The sequence below is a fragment of the Falco cherrug genome, chromosome 2, assembly GCF_023634085.1.
Source record: "Falco cherrug isolate bFalChe1 chromosome 2, bFalChe1.pri, whole genome shotgun sequence".
NCBI lineage: Eukaryota > Metazoa > Chordata > Aves > Falconiformes > Falconidae > Falco > Falco cherrug.
In genome coordinates, this window is record NC_073698.1 from 58,915,240 (window position 1) to 58,933,816 (window position 18,577).

Consider the following 18,577-nt stretch of genomic DNA (forward strand, 5'->3'; position numbering starts at 1 on the left):
TGAAACAGCTTGTGCAAACTTAGTGACCACAGGGCCCCAGTTAACATGGTATTGCACGAAGTTCCTACCTTGAGAATTTTAGTAAAGGTGACAGAGGTAGGGAAAAGTGGTGTTTTATATGACGGGAATGGCAATACTTTTGTTTCTACTGTGATTTTGTATTATTTCTGCTTTTTTGCTGTGTAATTCCTTAATATGTTTATTTATGGTTATTGTATGTTGTCATGCATTATGTTCCAAACTGCAAAATACTCAGGAGGTGGAGAAGGCTGTTTCTTGCTTTGCCTTGGCAACTGCATTCCAGGTCAGATAGATTGTCTGAGGGAAAAGGGATTCCGCTTTCACTGGGAGCAACAAAACAACCTTTTTCTGTTTGGAAGGGTGGGTCATGGTAAGAGGCAGCCACTGAAGTGAGGCATAACCTTACTCAAAAGACAAAGAAGCAAATGTGTGACCAGACCAGAGGTGACTGAAGAGAAATCTGTTTACAAACCCATTTTCATCTGTTGCGTTGCCGCCTGAGTGCTCTGGCTTTTCCTTATGTCAGAAAGGTTGCTCTTGTGGTTTATGTTGTGAGAAAAACCAGCTCTACGCTTCCAAAGTATGAGAGTCCTCGGGGTACTTACACTGAGGGAGAATCTCAGGCATACCGATCTTCTTAAACCACTTGCTGGTCTGACATGGTATAAACCCTATCTCAATTGTGACAAACCAGCAAGTGCCTTTATCATAACTCTTAATGTTCTTGCGAGATCTACTCTTTTCTAAGGCATCACCCACAAACCAAAGAAAAATGAGCCCTAAAAGCTTAGATTGGGTCAAAGTCCTGAAATAACAAGATATTATTATAGAGCTTCCTACAATTTTTCAAATGAATGAAATAACATGCAATGTAGTAATCAGTACCACTGGAAAAACATGCACTTCACAGTAAAATTATTGATATGCTATTATAATACCTATGGTTTAATAATGCCATGAATGTATTTCTCTGCAATTAGCTTGTCTGTTGTATAATTAATGTATCACTGTGGTAATTGCTTTCTAACTTGAGTCCTTTTTTCCTGACATCTGATCATAACATCTTCATGCAGCTGTTCCTCACCAATGTTTCCTTCCTTTGATTCCTGGCTCTTTCTCCAAGGCTATACTTATGAAATCTTAATCCTCAGGTGATAATTGTAGAAAAGGAATTAGAGGCTAGAGTGCAAAGGAACTTTGTGAACTTAGGCAAACACATTTTCAGGTCCTCAGTAGCCGTGCCCTGTTAATCTCAAGAAACGTGGCTGTGAAACGGGCTGAAAGCAGGCTTCATTCTGGAGAAGGTGACCAGGTTAAATTTTCTCTTTTCAGTAGGCAGAAGATGTAATTTCAAAAGCTGACTTCATACCTCTGTTGTATGAAGTCAGACGGACAACTCCGGGAGTGAATTTTACTTAGGAAAATATGGTGCTCTTTTTAAAAAACGAACCTCTTGAATGTTGTATCCATTTACAGCTAAGATTGGGCTTTTTGTTGATATAGATTGTTTCTGCATCTGTCTTTATTTGGGTGGGTGATCTTTAGATTTCAGCCTTCTCAAAAATACAGTATGTACCACTTCTGATGGACAAATGAAACTCTTTCCATAAACTGCAGTCATTAAGTACTGTCTTAAATGTTTACAGGCACATGTCAATGTGGCAGGTGTAAATGTGCAAACTCAGAAGGAAATGGACTGGTCTATGGTAAATTTTGTGAATGTGATGACAGAGAATGCATAGATGATGAGACAGAAGAGATTTGTACAGGTATGTATTTTAGCGAGTACAAGAAGAATGGTGAAGATTAATACAGGCTGTTATAAAATCATTTAATTGTGTGAACCTACAAATGCCTTTACCAAATGTATGACTTAAAATAAAAGTATATCTGCAAGAATTTAGTTTGCAAATTGTAAGTGGGAGTTTCAGATGCAAAAAAGAGCTAAGCAGGAGGGTAAAGAATGAAGAAATCCTGAGACAGGATTTTCTTTTGAAATAACAGCAAAGAGGATTATACAAGGTAATTCACTAAAGTAATTCATAGCTTAGTGTGTATGTCTTTGGTAGAATATAACAAATGTGAATGCTTTGTGGCACAGATGAGAGAAAGATGGAGGACATACATAAAAAAAACAAAAGAAAAATAGGTTATTAAGAGTTTTGTCAGGGAAACAAATTAAAAAACAAGAATAAATGTAGGCATTATAAATGCTGTTGCCTATATTACTAGGGAGGCTTGTCCTTGAGCTGGAAGGTGCTACAAGTATTTTTCAAGCTATACAGATGCATACTATGTCTGTATACCTACAGGAGGGTTCAGAACTGCTCTTAGACTATTCATACTTTGATAATAGTCCTTGCTCTGTATGTGTGTATAGAGACAGTACTTATGTAAAATAGCTTCATCTGTCTTTATGCTTACACAGAAAACATCATAAATTATATTTAAGTGCCTTCAAAGGCAAAAAGAACTTTTGTTTGCATAGGATTAGGTAGAGATTTTAAATGACAGCAAACAGAATGGTCTTCTGAAGTCCAAATCCAGGAGTAGAGTACAATATTTCCAGTAACTGCCTAAAATAAAACGAGTGAAAGGCAATAATTTTATGTGTCAATGATTACATTTGTATTTGTTCCCTTGTAACCATGGTACCAAATAAGCTACCAAATATGATAAAAATTTACTATTTATTTAGTTCCAGTAAATTCTTCTTCTTTGTCATATTTCCCCCACCTGTTTTGCTGCTGGTTTATGTTGTTAGGTTTTTCTTAGCTTTTATTTCCTCTTGTTTCATCTAATATTGTTGTATTCTAGAACAGACCAGCTGCATCTCTGTAAAATACTAGTTTTATATGTATGCAGAAATCATAGTATGCTGATACAAAAGGACAAAAAATGTTGGTAGTTTTGAGTCTATAAGGTCTGTGATTCATCAGTATAAAAGCCCTGATACCTATGGAAGGTTTGGAGCCTTCTAAAGTAAATATCAGGTATAAACTAATGGTGCGCTTGACTTGGTTGGTTACGTTATTGTAAGCTGAAAAGTTAAAACACATAGGTTATGAATGTTAGATTTTGCTTTGCTTTCTAGTAAACTTCTGCAGTACATAACCACATGTTGAACCAGGCCTTGTGCAGAAAAAATGGGCAGCACATGAACTGAAGGTCAAAGGTACATAATTTCATCACAGGAAAAGCAGACCTCACATGCCTATCTGGTTATTGCTTCTCTCTCCCATCCCAATGTCTCTTTTAATACCCTCTATGCCATCTTTCCACAAGATTTCCACCACAGGAATCATTTAGCTTTATTTATGAAGTAATAAAGAAACAGTGTTCCAGCTTGGTTCTGCTTAGCTAGCAATGGGCCCCCAGATATTCTTCACAGATAGGGTGAACCTAATGTGTTGTGCTTTAACAGTTTGTGTGGCACCTACTTAGTTGCTACATACCCTTTATTGTCCTTGAAGGTATGGACAGGTCTTGAAGTTTGTAATTGTCTTCAAAGAAAGCCAACTATGGAGGATCAAACTAATGAAAAGACAAAAGCTATTTACACATGTTTCTAAAACCTGCAGCTGTGAGCTAGTATTTTATCCTGGAAAAGCACGCAATGCCATGCTGCAATATGGATAACATGCATTTTAATCTTTGCACAAGGGGACTGTATTTTTTTAGCAAATCGATTCTTAGGTAGGGCAGAGTTACAAAGGTGTATCAAGCTTTTTCAGCTTCCATTGGATTTTTATCAGTCAGTTGACTGCATCACTTTTTGTTTGAGGTTATGTAAACTTTGGAATCAAGTTGCAGCTTCTTTTTAATAAAGTATCGTGCTTCTAGCAAATTAAATTCTGATCCTGATCTTTCTTATCTAAAGCTTTTTTGCTTTAATGGAGTGATTCTGTCTTCAGTCAAAAATAAGAGGTAGAGGCAAATCTTATAATTGAATTCATACTTATTTCAGGACTATAGAAGTGTGAGTAAAGACTGAAGTAGTGATGTTTCGATCTGCAAAAACTGACAGTAGATCAAATTAATTTACTCCACCATTTTCCCCATTGTATCTTGTTCACTATTTAAGAACAACTTTTTGGTAATAAGCATTATTTTAGACTGTCTTTGTTGTTTAGTTATCTAAGTAAGATAGTATTTTTATCTTCTGTTATTTTTTTGACATGTAACCAAACGATTGTAATGAAAATTCCATGTGTAACTATAAAAACAGGAAAAAAAAATATTATTCCACAGGTTTAAATTTGAGGTCTTGATAGTTAAGGAACTCAGCTGACCAGACAGTGATAGAAAGGACCAGGTCTACTAAGCTTGACATACCTAGGGGTGGAAAAAGGACAAGATCCTGACTTGATCCTTCTAGTAAAGAATTAACTTATGGCTTTAAGATTAGTTGAGAGTTGCAGCTACTTAATTTAAATGCTTTGTATCATTGAAGCACATGGCAGTAGTACTGTAGTGGATCAAAATGTTCAGGAGCTGGTTTCATCAAGTCTCAGATGACCTGACTATCTTCTTGGGAGATGTGTGGTTTATTAAATTAGCATCTAAAAGGTTCATTTTACTAATTCTTATCTTTCATGAGCTGGCTTATCCATGTTCAAAAATCTTGTTAACAGGTAAAAAGGGAAGCCATATACAATGTAGACAATTTGTGATAAATCAAGGTCTCCCTTCTGGAATTATCTGAGTCGTCAAGAACGGACAATGCTTGGTTAGACATGCCAAGTATGGTAGGCAAGTGTGTCCTATCTTAACATTTAAAGCGGTGCTTAAATTTCAACATTTGCCTATAAAGTTTCAAAAATTAAGCTTACAAATATAAAAAATGTTGATGTTACTAGTGTTTATTGATGGGATTTAATCTGTGATTGAATGAGAACATGTTTGAAAATAGACTTGGGGAAAAGTATATTTCAGATATCCTTTGATATCTGGCATATATGGTCTGTAAATTGTTTCTATTCTAGTGCTAAAAGTTTTTAAAAGAAAAGATCAAAACAGTTAAATTGTTAATGCCTTTTAAAAACTTGTCTTTTTCTCACTGTATAAAATTTGTTTTGGCTTAAGGCCATGGAAAGTGTTACTGTGGAAACTGTTACTGTGAGGCTGGTTGGCATGGAGATAAATGTGAATTCCAGTGTGACATCACCCCCTGGGAGATCAAGAAAAGATGCACATCTCCAGATGGCAAAATCTGCAGCAACAGAGGTGTGTCATTTGCACGTTCCTTCTATGCATATTTATATAGCTTGCTTCTGGTTTACAATATGCATTTTCTGCAGTAGGACATAGATTGTGTTTGCTGACAGTTTCTTGTTTGTTCTCACTTATTTCAATTCTGAATATGTTTCCAAGTGAGTGGGTAGATACCTGTGTTTAGGTATAAATTTACAAAACTCCACACCTATTTTTGGATTAAGCTGACCCAAGTTGTTCTCATCCTTCAATTTTGTAGTAAGACTGAGCAGGATAATTTGTTAGTACATCTACTTTGGTGAGACCTATCCTGCAAAATAAAATGTTAGCAGATTTTTGACTTGGTATGTATCGGTGCTATAAGGCCAACAGGACTGTGTGTCAATTCACTCTTAAAGAAGACCAAGGACCCACAACTGAATAGGGAAAATGAAAACACAAGGCTTTTAGTTTTCACTGCAACCGGAAAAAAACCACTATGATGTGTTCGGTAACAATGCTATGGAATGAATACAGAGATGGAAGGGTGAACTTCACACAGTGTTTCTGACTACATGGGGTTTTATTTGCACAAAGTTACAAAATTTGAATTTTACCTTATACTTCTGCCTGGTTAGCCATTTTAGGAAAAAAGTAGTTCAAAATAAGGTTGCTTTTCACTAGCAGCTACATTTGGCTTCATTGTTAAATGAAAGAGTTAAAAAAACGTGTTATTCTTTTTTGGCAATAGTCCAGAATAATTACAGTTACAGATAAGCACAAGTCACACAGATACATCTCTTAAAAACATTTCAACTGACAAAACCTGCTATAGTGTGAACCTCTAATTATCCTGAGAGCAATTAGAAAACTCTCTTTCCTCAATTTAGAGGAAACTGAAAGATTTGCTCAAATACAGAGAACACGTAGGCTCATTTAGTCTTGGGACCTTAGCAGTAAAAAATTTTCTGTAATTCTGAAAATAATAAATATCAAAGTGGCTTCAGATCAGATGCTTTGTTTGCACTGAAAATTAATTTCTTGTCAAAGCAATTTTTTGTTCAAATTTGAAATTTTAATGGGCAAGTATTTCTCTAAATTTACATTGGTATTGGGGGAAATATAAGTTATAGCTGATATTCTGAATAGCTAAAACCTGCTATACAAAGGTATGTTCATAGGACACTTCTATATTTTCAGCCTTTCATATAGTTGTGATTTTATCCACATTAAATTTTTGTAGGATTTTACTATATATAGTTGCTTTTCAACACAGTAGTTCTACTCTCTTTAGTCCCATTTACCTAGTCTTCTGTGTTTATACATCTTGTGATATAGGTAGAGTTCATCTTGTCAGTCTTGAGCCTTCTAAAAATCAAATATCGAGGCTAACCTTGCTGTCCAGTCTTCTTCAGTGCTAAGATGGATAAACTGTGTGTATCTTTCCACCAGCTGTCTAGTCAATCAGCTGAGATCAGATGTGAACCTTTAGATTTTTTTACACTTTGGCAAGATGGTGTTTTGCATTCCAATATCCAGGGCAGCTGACCCAAATTCACTTTGAAGCTGTTTCTAGGAGGATTAATCACTCTCCAGAGGCATTTCCTAATTTTCTGGGGGGTTTTGCTTGTTTATTGTTGTTAGGTTTTCTTCTTCAGTAATGTCACTGAATTGTGAAAGTACCAAAAAATCAGGTGAAAATTTCTTTAGGGCTGTCTTGGTGGCTTTAGCACTAAACAGAGCAGCAACTCTTATCTATATGTGCTAATATCTATACATACTCTTTAGTCACCCTATCCTGTTATCTTGTTCAGTAATTTGAATAAGATGACAAAGGCTTTGGTGGAGTAGCAGAAGGTAAAGCTACTCTTCAGGAAATGAAGCACATGCACATCTGTAGGGTTAGGCTGCTTGTTTGTGTCTGTTGACATCTCAGAAAAAGTGGTGAGTGTATGGCCCTGAGGCATATTTGGATTTCTGAATAAGGAAATTGTCGTCTTTTCATTCTGACTTTTCCTAAGCGGGATGCATGTTCTCTGTATATCGGTAAGGTTGTGCCAAATTAGTCACTTTGTCATATTTCACATTTCCCTTCTTATTGTAGCCAACAGGATATGGTCCTGAATATTGGTCGTGTAGATCTGTCCTAATGTTCTGCTTCGGTAAATAATGACCTCCTAGACATTTTTAGCTGGATTAGAATTTGGATTCCCTTCTAGTTTAAATGTTTATGCTTTAACAATCATTAATTATCTACTGTGCCCAAGTCATTTAAACAGCATTGATTTTTATTGTCATTAGTGTCAGGGCAAATTACTTTTGATGTCAAAGACTTATGACTGTTCTGTGCACTACATTTTTCTGTTGATTCCTACAAGGCTCAACAGCTAAAAGAAACTTCAACAGGAAGCCAGCTTGTTTGTATAAAGTATTACTACTAACTAATCATAGAAGGTTTGAAATCATAGAAGATGAGCATATGCTCATGATTAACACTTGCAGCTTTGAAACTGCACTCTTGTGAAAGCAGAAAATTCACAAGTGTAAATTCCTGTAATCAAAGTACTATTACCCTAAATTGCTCAGTTAATCTTCTGTCTGTCTCCCTTTTCTCACCACCATGCCCCCCTTTCCTAGGCACATGTGTATGTGGGGAATGCACATGCCATGATGTGGATCCAACTGGTGACTGGGGAGATATTCATGGAGATACCTGTGAGTGTGATGAAAGAAACTGCAAAGCAGCATATGATAGATATTCTGATGACTTCTGTTCAGGTATGGTATATATATATAAAAGGAGCTTCTGTGTAGTTTTATATCAAAAACATCCAATTGGTCTGATCTTGCTCTTCCTTAATGCTCCAATTCTCATTTTCCTAGCTTAAAATATACCAAGCTTTAGCTAGTTTTTTGGGAGTGGACTTTTTAAATTTAAAGACATAATTCTGAAAAAAAAATGTTTTCAGTTCTAAAGCTTTCTTAAAACATGTCTCTTTTCTAAGCCTTTTAACAGAATTCTGTAAACATGAAATAATTTTAGGTGCCCATCTCCTTTCTAACACTCTTGTCTTCAGTATAACGTCACATGCATTGGAGAATGGTTGAAACTATGTGTGTGTATATATATATATATATCTCCATATATCCTTCCTTGTGGAAATTTCAAAATGTTAAATCAAATTTTATTTGCTATTTCATGTTATACAGCAGGGAGAGGGCAAGCAACAGGAAGAAATCTAAAGGAAAAGTGAATTCATTCATGAGTTAATGAAAAACAGTATCCTGAGAATAGTAGCTAACCTGAGAGCAAGTAGATCATCAATATGTGGAAAATATGAATGTGTGGCCCAGCTACATATCACTGACTGTACATCCTAGAAACATTCATCTTCCTTTTTTCTTCTACTTGTACTTCAGAACATTATATTCAAATTCGTTAAAATCCGTCCAGCTGTGCAAGGTTTGGAGTGTATTTAGATTGATGCTCCATATATAAACTAAGAAAAGCTGAGATTCTGAGTGAGACCTTGCATACAATTTTGTACAGTTACCAATAAAGATGCTAGTGCTTGGCAGGAGAGAAGGACTTTGATCAATACACAGCATGCAATTTGTACACACAGGAACTTTGCAAAAACAAATGAGGGTGGTTTCAAAGGAACTTGACAGATTACAGGTTGTCAGCTGTAATGCATCCTGTTGAAATCTGATCTGGCCTAACTAATAGGAACAATTCAGTCACATCAAGGAAAATAAATATATTCTCTTCCTATTACAAGAATAAGAGATCCCCCCTAGAAAGATCATAGGAGTTGTTGGTAAGAAGGAGAGAAAACTGAAACAAACATGATAGATAAAATTCCTAGCACATTTTTTGCCTGTGATAAAGGTGGAAGGTTTCTTAACTTGTGGTGGCTTTTTAAAATAAACATTGATGAATCACTAGCTAATAAAATGAGAGAGAGAAAAAAAAGCATTTCTAGAAACCTTCAGTGCATTCATTTGCTTGTTACTGTTTCAGCCACCTACAAATGTTTTGTATAGGTTTATCTAATTAATAAGCTGAAAGGATGTAGAACTGCAGTCATGAGAGCAGCAGGAGGATTGACTGGGATATTGTCAGTTTTTGAATATATTATTGCTGAGAATGTTTTTAGCACTCGGGGAGTGATCAAAATGTCAGCATCAGCTAAGGAATACAAAGCTAAAAAACCAACATGGTAAATGTGTTCTGTAGTTAAGGGTGAACACAAGTTTCAAACCAATTTAGATTACAGCAAACAGCTAATGCTGCACCACTGAAACAGGGCTTGAACTCCCTCCCTCCTTCCTGGACATTATTTCCATTGCCACTGCTGCTGCCCAGGGTGGTAATGGTTGTAAGAAAGTATGGACAGTTGCAAAGGAGTGGGAGGGAAGATATTGCCAGTTACCATTGGATTAAGGACTGGTACAGTGTTTTTATTACACAGATATGACTGTAAATGAGCAAACCTTATGAGCGATAGTAAAGGAGGTACTCACATGGCTTGCCTGATACAATTAAAACTTGAAGTGTAGGTTTGTTTTGCTATCTAATCAGCAAAAATTTTAGTACTACATCTTATTCTTATCCCTTTCCATTATGTTTTAGAACAGCCTAATTTAGCCTTAGCTGGCCATCCAAGTATGCATTCCTCAAAGAGATTGTGGAAAAAATCTATTTTCACATGAAGCAGTGTAATGTCTTGTAGTCCTGCTGTTTAGTCCTGTTTCAGAAATGGACAATGCATAAGTATTAATTTTAGTTTAGTGTGGTAGACAGAATTTGCAATTAAATCGAAGATTTATTAGCAGAATTGTAAAAGACAACTTTTTTTATTTGTTTATGAGAAATTTACTTAGTGCACAAAGTGTGCATGTGTTAGGTGCATTTGCAAAACATCCTCATTTTTCTCACAATTATTTGTAAATTGATTTAGGATGAATCCAAAAGGGATTAGTAAAGACAGGAAAAATAATCCATCTTTCTTAAAACCTACATCAAACAGAGCTGGTACAAAACTTTTCCTGTCTTGTTCTGCCTACCTAATAGGTAGAGACAGGAAATCATGTTGTCCTGAGGAGCAGATTGAAATGATAGGAAAACATGTTTACATGTAAATAATTTTATTATAACTGAATGAAATGCTACATTTAGTTCATAAATTACAAATGACAGTAATTGACAGCCCTGCTGTGAGGATTTAACATCACACAACAGCAGCTCCTTCCAAAAGCTTCATACAGTTTAGGGTGAATGTCAATCTGTAGTACCTCATATTGGCAACTGGATGCCTTCTTTTAACATCTGAAATGATGTTCAGTATGTTACTGAATGTTTTTCTTTCAGAGGTATTTACAACGTTAAAGTGATTCTCTTCCTTTAAAGAGAGAATAGCTTTCATGACTTGACATTGAAAGAAAAAAGGCTTTCATAAGAAAACTCCTCATTTACACATCTCATTAGCTCCTTTGCTGTGGCTTTAGCAAAGAAAATATTATATGAAAGAGCATCATCTACTTATAGGTATCTATTTGGATTAGGGAACATGTGTCCAATTCACAACCTGTCAGCAAGCACACATGAAATCAAGGGACAGAATCACAGAATGATTTTTGTTGGCAGGAACCTTTTAAGATCCATTTAGTTCCACCACCACCCCCTACCACGTGCAGGGACACATTCCACTAGACCAGGTTGCTCAAAGCCCCACCCAACCTGGCCTTGAACACTGCCAGGGACGGGGCATCCACAGCTTCTCTGGGCAACCTGTGCCAGTGCCTCACCATCCTCACAGTAGCGAAATTCTTCCTTAGATCTAACCTAAATCTAGTGTCTACACAAGAGGAAGACTTTATTGCTTCTCAAGAAAAATAAATAACAAATGTAAATAAAGCTTGTTCTTGTGAAATTAACAAGACTTGTATTCTAGCAACTACTCTGACAACTTGCAGAATGCTTGCTTCCTCCCTTTTTTCTCCTTTTGAACTGATAAATGCATATGTTTTAGAAATATAATATAAACCAGTCTTAAAATGCAAGTACGATTAGAAGGCAATATACAATCTGTGTTGCTATGGTTTTCAGGAAGAACCTGGATAGACAAGTGGACATCAGAGCACTGCATCCAGTGGATGCAAAAATTGTGAGAGAAGATCTAACCTGCTGTCAGAACTCATGAAAATAAATATTTGATTTTGTGGCAAGGAATGTTTTTGTTGATGCTTAAGCTTTCCTCATCCAGTGCAAGGAACATTTTGTACTGCCAGAATCCCACTGCTTTATGCAAAGAGCATTAGGCTCATGATGAAGGTGCTGGGCAATTAGCTTGGTTTTTCTTGGTCTGGATATGTTAGCACTCGTATAGAGGAAGTGGATTGGATGGCTTTCCTGGTTAAGTTCCCAGGAGGAATTTACCCCTAACTTCTTGGCTGTCACATTTTTTTAAAGAAACTTTTCAGAAAAAGCTTCTATGGAGTTCAGCTACTTTTCCTCACCTCAGCTTTCACAGTGAAAGTTGTATTTATGTTGCTATGTTCAGACATGGTCAGGAAAAGTCAAGTTAGCTAATGAGATACCAAAACCACATCCAGCTGCCCTGTTGAAATGGGAACTGATTATGTCCATTATTTTATTATTTGCACATCACCATTTAGTAGAAGGCACTGGTTTGAAACTTGAATTGTTCTGATATTGCTTTTCTTTAGTGTACGACATTGATTGCAAGTAGATGAAAGATGGTATCACTGTATTACTTACACGATATGCTGCAGCTGTGGTAGAAAAAGAACATTATAAAGGTAATTGAAATAATGCCTTATGAAGGCTCCACTTGTCCAGACAGTGGTGAAATGTGGATTTGTAACCTGTATTCCACCCTTCTGTGTGATGAGTGTGTGCCAAGTGGCAAAACATCCCTTAAGAAAAAAAAAATTAGAAATAAATATGGCTCAAACGGAATGATAGACCAGTGCTCTTTTCAGAAAAAGAGTAGATGTAGTGAATTGATTGTATTTTTTTCCAGTCTGATTATTTAATGAAACCACAACTTTGAAGTTCATGTAATCATGAGGTTTTAATACCTATCATCAATATGTAGACTAATCCTTAATTGTATTCATTGTAAAGGTCATGGACAGTGTAATTGTGGAAGGTGTGACTGTAAAGAAGGATGGACTGGGAAGAAATGTGAACATCCACTTTCTTGTCCGTTGTCTGTTGAGGAAAGTGCTAAGAAATGCCAAGGAAATTCTAATTTACCTTGCTCTGGAAGGGGTAAGCACATTTCCAGAAGAATTTTCATGCCCTTAAAATGTACTTTCATTAAAATATTTTTTACAGATGTCCAGCGTTATTAGTACTGAAAAATGTGAAATTTCTTGGCTTATTGTGCATGAATCATCCCTGCATAAAGTGTGAGTTATGAGGAGGGAAGAGAAGAATACAAAGGTCACCTATTGTTCCTTTCATCTACTGCTTTGTACTTTATTTTACATATCTCAGCGTTTGTTTTGGAAGTTTTTAAGGAAGCTTTGAAGATTGCTGCAGTTAAGCCTTTACTAAAGGTATATGCAAAATATGAATCTATTCTGTGCATTCTTTGACAAAACCAACATGGGATTTTCAGCTTGTGTAAAACATTGTGGCACCATTGTGGTAACAGCTGTTCAGATTTATGCTACTTAAGAACCTGCCCTGGAGTGCAGGACTGACTTCTAAAATGCACCTTTCTTCAATGTAGTTTGCTAGTTAGCCACAGGCTTTTCATTTGAAAGCATTTCTTTGTGAAGTGCTTTGACTAAAAAACTAAGTCATACATACAATTGAAACACACATTGCAAGCAAAAGGAAACTTTTCTCAGAAGGAAAAACACCTGCTAATTTTCCTCTGTCACTGTGTTAAATGTGGTTTTCTGCAGAGAGAAGAGAGAAAACTAAATATGAGATAGACTTTTGCTAGAAGTGGTAATCGAATTTTTTATGAGTTCTGCCCACTTAAGTATTTGCTGGGAAAGGTTTAAAGCTACTCTTGAATTATTGCATTTGACCCTAAATGTTATTTCATTCGCAATTTCTTCTTTCACTAATACTGTCTAACACAGTCAAAAATTGTATATTATCCACCCAAGTTAGCACTGTGGTAATTGTATTTTTCTCCCCTTTGTAAATGTGTAGCAGCTCATAACTTAGTAGATACAGCATTAGCAATATCTTAAAAGAACTATGCATTACAGATTGTTGCTTTCATTTTTATTAATTAAGTTAAAATTTTCCAGTGAATTACACTCTCTTGGTAAAAATTCTCAAAGGAATTTTTGGCTAAAAGTTAGGTGAAATGGCATCTGTAGACAATTAGCTGTATTTTATTGTTCATGACTGCAAGAATTATAACTAAAGGAGTGTTGGCATTTGATTTACTTATATTTTTTAATATGAACTCACAGTTCTGTTGTCATTGGATGCTAAATGTCTCTTCTGTCATCTATGTCACAAGGAGTTGTGTGTGAAGCATTTGGAGTCAGTTCTATGATTTAATTGCATTGTGCACAATGGAATTCAAATGACAGAGAAAAAGAGACCGTCCTAAAACCAAATATAATCTGAATAAAAATACAGTCTGAAGTTATGGAACATTGTTTTATTTATATTTTGATTTTTGAAAGGTTTTGTTAATTATAGTGAGAAGAGTGAGTTTAAAAATTCTGCTGTTAATGGCAATAATTCTATCCTCTTGGCTTTCAGGAAAAAAACACCCAACCAACAACCAACCACTTGAATATTAATACTGAGAGTGTTCTCCTGTTGAGATTCTAGCAGTGAAATAAGTCTTTTTTAGGTGAATTAATTTAACTGAACGATCTGTTGGTCAAAATCTTCAAATAAAGTACAAGCATTATCTGTTGGAACAAAAGGCTTGGTCGATAGTGGTTTTCACTGGACTTCCAAACAAGAAAAGGTCACCAAGGTTTATGAGGAGTGCAAATGGCACAGACGTGGATCTAGGACATAGTGTGATAGCTACTGTAGTGAAGGAACAAGAGATTCTGCATTCTGTGCTTGAGAAAACATTCCTATGAAAAAAGTTGTTTTAAAATGGAATGTGGTATCTTTTCTAGTTCTATGCAGTTTTGTTTAGGAAATTGGGAGAGAGAAAGAGAAAAGATACTTTAATCTAATAATCTGTAATTTACTGGGTAGTGTATTTTTTTACCCTGGACTCCCTGGATTTCCCTTTCTTCCATCCTATTTTGTATATAATAAAAAATGTGAGAAAGTTCCTGTACTGCTGAAGTGATGTAGGTGTTTAGTTACTATGAAAAATTGTCATTGAACTTGCACAGTTAAATCCTTTGGTCCCATTTGAAAAATCCTACTACTTGTCATTATAGCTTGTCACAGGCAGAAGTGTTACACAAGCAGATGACAAAACAAATGCAACTTCTTTCAAATCTTCTGGGGTTGGAAAGGCCAGGGACTTGTACCATCAGCTCAATTTTTTCTGAAATCCACAAGGAGGATTAAGTGACAAGGAATGGAAAGTTCCAGAAGAAATTTGAGCATTATTATTTTGTTAACCTTCTTGTAAGATTTTTCTCCTGGCTATCACACAAGGGCAGAAAGTCCTTGTACAGGTCAATAATGCACTGTACTTCTGAAGAAGTTGAATACTTAATGTCCTTATTTAATGGTATCTTAGCAAGGCAGTTCATGTATGAAATAGGATGCAGAGCAGAGAGCCCAGGAATGCATGACTTTGACTCTGCCATGTACTGAGTTTCCTTGAAGAATGCTTTCTGTTCCTCTGTACCTTTTGTTTCTAAGTTGGTCTACAACAGTGTATGACAGCTAACCCACTCTTTAGTAATCACTTTTATGGTCTCGGATAAACACATTAAAGGACAAAGCATTTTTAGGATTTTTTAATGGCATATAGATAACCAAAATGTATAGGGAGAAAAAGAACTGTTAAAATTCAGTGTCTTTCAATAGTCTCTGTATAAATGCTGACATACACTCAGATTTTTCAAGTGAAGGAGTTTGAAACTTCAGTTGTGATACTGTGTTCCCAAGATTAACAAAAATTATATTTCCGATACTGTGTTCCCAAGATTAACAAAATTATATTTCCTCAATTATATTTTGTTGTTGAACTGTTGTGTGGTTTCAAAACGTGATAATACTTCACTTAAACAGTAGTAAAAGAAAATCCATCCTGCCTGAGGAAGCATTGAAGGAATAATCCTTCAAAACTTTGGCTGGCCATTTTAAGTTATTTTTGTATTTTGCAAAACTTCCTGATATCAAAGACTATAAAACTCCCAATGACTCATCTTCAGTCTTTAAAATATCCAATAACAATTACAGAAGGCAAACAAAAAAACCAAAAATAAAACCAAAAAAACCCCAATAAAAAACCAACCAGCTCAAAAGAACTACCCAAACCAGGCCATCAAATACTCTAAACTCCTTATTAAAAAAAAATGTTGGGATTTGTATTTTTTTGTCAGATTTGGAATGATGGGGGACTACATTTTAAAAAAAAATGGATCCTTTCTGTCACTTCACAGAATTGTATAATATTAGCAGAAGAATCATGGCAAAATGGTACTCTTCAAAAATTTTCAGTCTGTATGTGGGACCAAAAGCTTCCATCTTTGAACTTAATTTTGGTAAGGTGCTGCTTTTATACGTTATGGTTAGTTTCTACAGGTAATGATGAATGAGAAAGAAGAGAATGTTAACCTAATTTTACTTTTTTTAATCATTCAGCGGCACAATATGTTTGTAATATTAAATTTTCATATAAAGTACTGGGGGTTTATATACATTTACCTGAATTTTTATTAGGTACCTTTAAGGCAAATTGTTACTACATAAGCAGAAACAGAGAAAGCATCAGCAGTGCAAACTAACAGAATTGTCACATGCTACTCATTTTGAGAATCCAAGGCTCCCTTAGCTATGTCACGTAACCTTAGCAAGAGAAAAAAGATATAAGAAAAGTAACAGTAAAAGAAAGCTTTTTTAAATGATGTGTTTAATGTATCGAGAGTGTGTAAAAGTTGTATCAAAATTTTTAGAGAGTTAAAAGGATGTTATGAAGAACGTGACCTAATTAGATAATCAGTATCTAGAAAGTGCTATAGATTACTATTTCTCAATCTGCATTTTGCTCTCCTGAGAGCAGATGAAGCAGTGAACTTTTATTCCATAGTGTAATTCCCTTCTTGATTTTCCTCAGTCACTTACAGGAGTAACAAGCTGTTTCATGGGTGCTGGTTGGCATGTGGAGAGAGCGAAGTTGCTGCCAAAAATATATTTCACCATGGTCTTCTATTTCTTAGCTGCTTCAGTAGGTGAAGGAGAGAGGAGGCTTTATATTGACATGTTGAGCAGTAAGTGGGAATGTCTACATTCTCAAATGATGTTATAAAGGCAGAGGAAATATAAATTCTCTGTTACATCAAGCAGGCTGTCTTTACGTTCGGTAGTTCCTGTTATATAAAATGCGAGAGAAGGATTGGATGAAAACTTTGAGAATTAAAATGCATTATGGCTAGGTATTTTCCAGAAGTTACTTTCCCTACAAAAGCATGTTGAGGATGAGGAAAGTTTCTAGCCAGTTTCATTCATATAAAGTGAATAATTCCTTCTACACTTCTGTTCCTGAGAGGTTTTTTTTACTTGCTGCGTGACTTTTCACTATAGATGTAATGATTTCACAGGGAAAATCTGTCCCTTTTAAGAACACGCTGTACAAGACCAGTGTCAGAGATAAAGGAAAAGACACACCAAAAAATCCTTATGGTAAGAAATAAAGAGATGTCAGGATTAAGGGACAAGACAAACCACTTTCCTCTTTAAAATGCACATATCTTAAGTTTCCCCTAAGGACAAAAAGCAGATTTCAAAATAATTATAATCAAAAAACATTCAGGAAGAGAACTGAAAATAAAGAGTAGGTTTTGAGAATAATAAATGAGAGCTTTTTAAAAAATTATCTTGTTCTCATCACGTACTGGTAGTGAAGGCAGCCATCCCATGGCAGTGATCCAAAGACAGATAAATGACAAATTTTCTTATTGGTAATGTCTTTACCATTTTAATCTATTTTCTGTAATTACTTTCATTTATTTGTCATATAGAGAATGAAACTGCTTATCTGTGAAATTCCCCCTTTCACTTGTGCTCTAGCATTGGCTATCTGAAATATGAAGAGAGTTTTTGATTCTGAACTGCAAACATTTTTGTTGTTTTTGCAAACTCGCTCAAGTCCCATTTTCAAAATATTCAATGAATTAAAAAGTTGTATGGCATTTTAAACTTTACTGACATTGCTACTTTACAGTAATTTTGCTGTTTCTTCTCTATTTAAAATTATCAGATGTTGACTGACTTAGTGGAAGAGCAGCAGTGGTCCATGCTTTATTAAAGAGTCCCTGTGGTGAACTGAGACAATGAATCAATCCCTTGTGTTCAGTGCTTGATTCTGTAATGCATATTGCTAGTCTGCAGGATACCATGTCCCAGAGCCTGAAAACAAAGCTTAGGGACAAGGGTCAACGATGACTCCAAAGAGCAGAGCCACTGGCCAGTGGCTACTGTAAAGCCCTAATCTTTTTTGGGGTATCTTGGCTGTACTAATGTATAACATACACTTTATGCTTCTCTGAAGCAGTAAATCAAAGCCTTGGCTGATACATGAAATGCTGTAATTTCCTGTTGATACAACACACCATGACATGTAGAAGGAAAGAGAAACACACAGGGAATAAATCACGTCTGCGTACCAACAAGAGTGGCTGGAAACTAGAAAAAAAGATATGTGGTAAATAGGTGTCTAAAAGCAGGTGTGAATATGCAATTTTCTTCTGACCTTTTGAAGCTTTATATGACTGGTCAGAAATATGACATAAAATATTTGGCTTGTAAATAATTTCTGGGGTTAGATTGTTAACTACTATAGCTTCATATAAACCTTTGGATGACATCATTTCAGTATATTGTCAATATTTTAAAATCTATACAAACTGTAATGCCAATCTGATCATCTCACCAATAGGTAAGTCTCTACAGGTTGGTATCTTGCCTTAGGAGGGCAGAAGGGCTGCTGGTGGTGTGTGCCAGATCGCGAGAACTAGTTCTGTGCTGTTACCACCAGAGCTTTATTTGCTGTTTTCCTGGTTTCAGCTGGGATACAGGTAATTTTCTTCCTAGTAGTTTGTACAATGCTGTGTTTTGGATTTAGTATGAGAACACACTAATGTTTTAGTCCTTGCTAAGTAGTGTTTATACAAAATCAAGGACTTTTCAGCTTCTCAGGCCCTGCCAGAGAAG

The 18,577-nt window shown here is 35.6% G+C and overlaps 1 protein-coding gene across 1 annotated transcript in view; it reads left to right on the plus strand.

Moving 5' to 3' along the window:
- Positions 1–18,577, plus strand: part of ITGBL1 (integrin subunit beta like 1) — a 149,352-nt gene that overhangs the window by 63,497 nt on the left and 67,278 nt on the right. The window contains exons 4-7 of the mRNA XM_055703166.1: positions 1,668–1,790; positions 5,107–5,247; positions 7,852–7,992; positions 12,368–12,514. Of these exons, the coding sequence (XP_055559141.1) occupies positions 1,668–1,790; positions 5,107–5,247; positions 7,852–7,992; positions 12,368–12,514 (552 nt within the window). The remainder of the gene's footprint in view (positions 1–1,667; positions 1,791–5,106; positions 5,248–7,851; positions 7,993–12,367; positions 12,515–18,577) is intronic.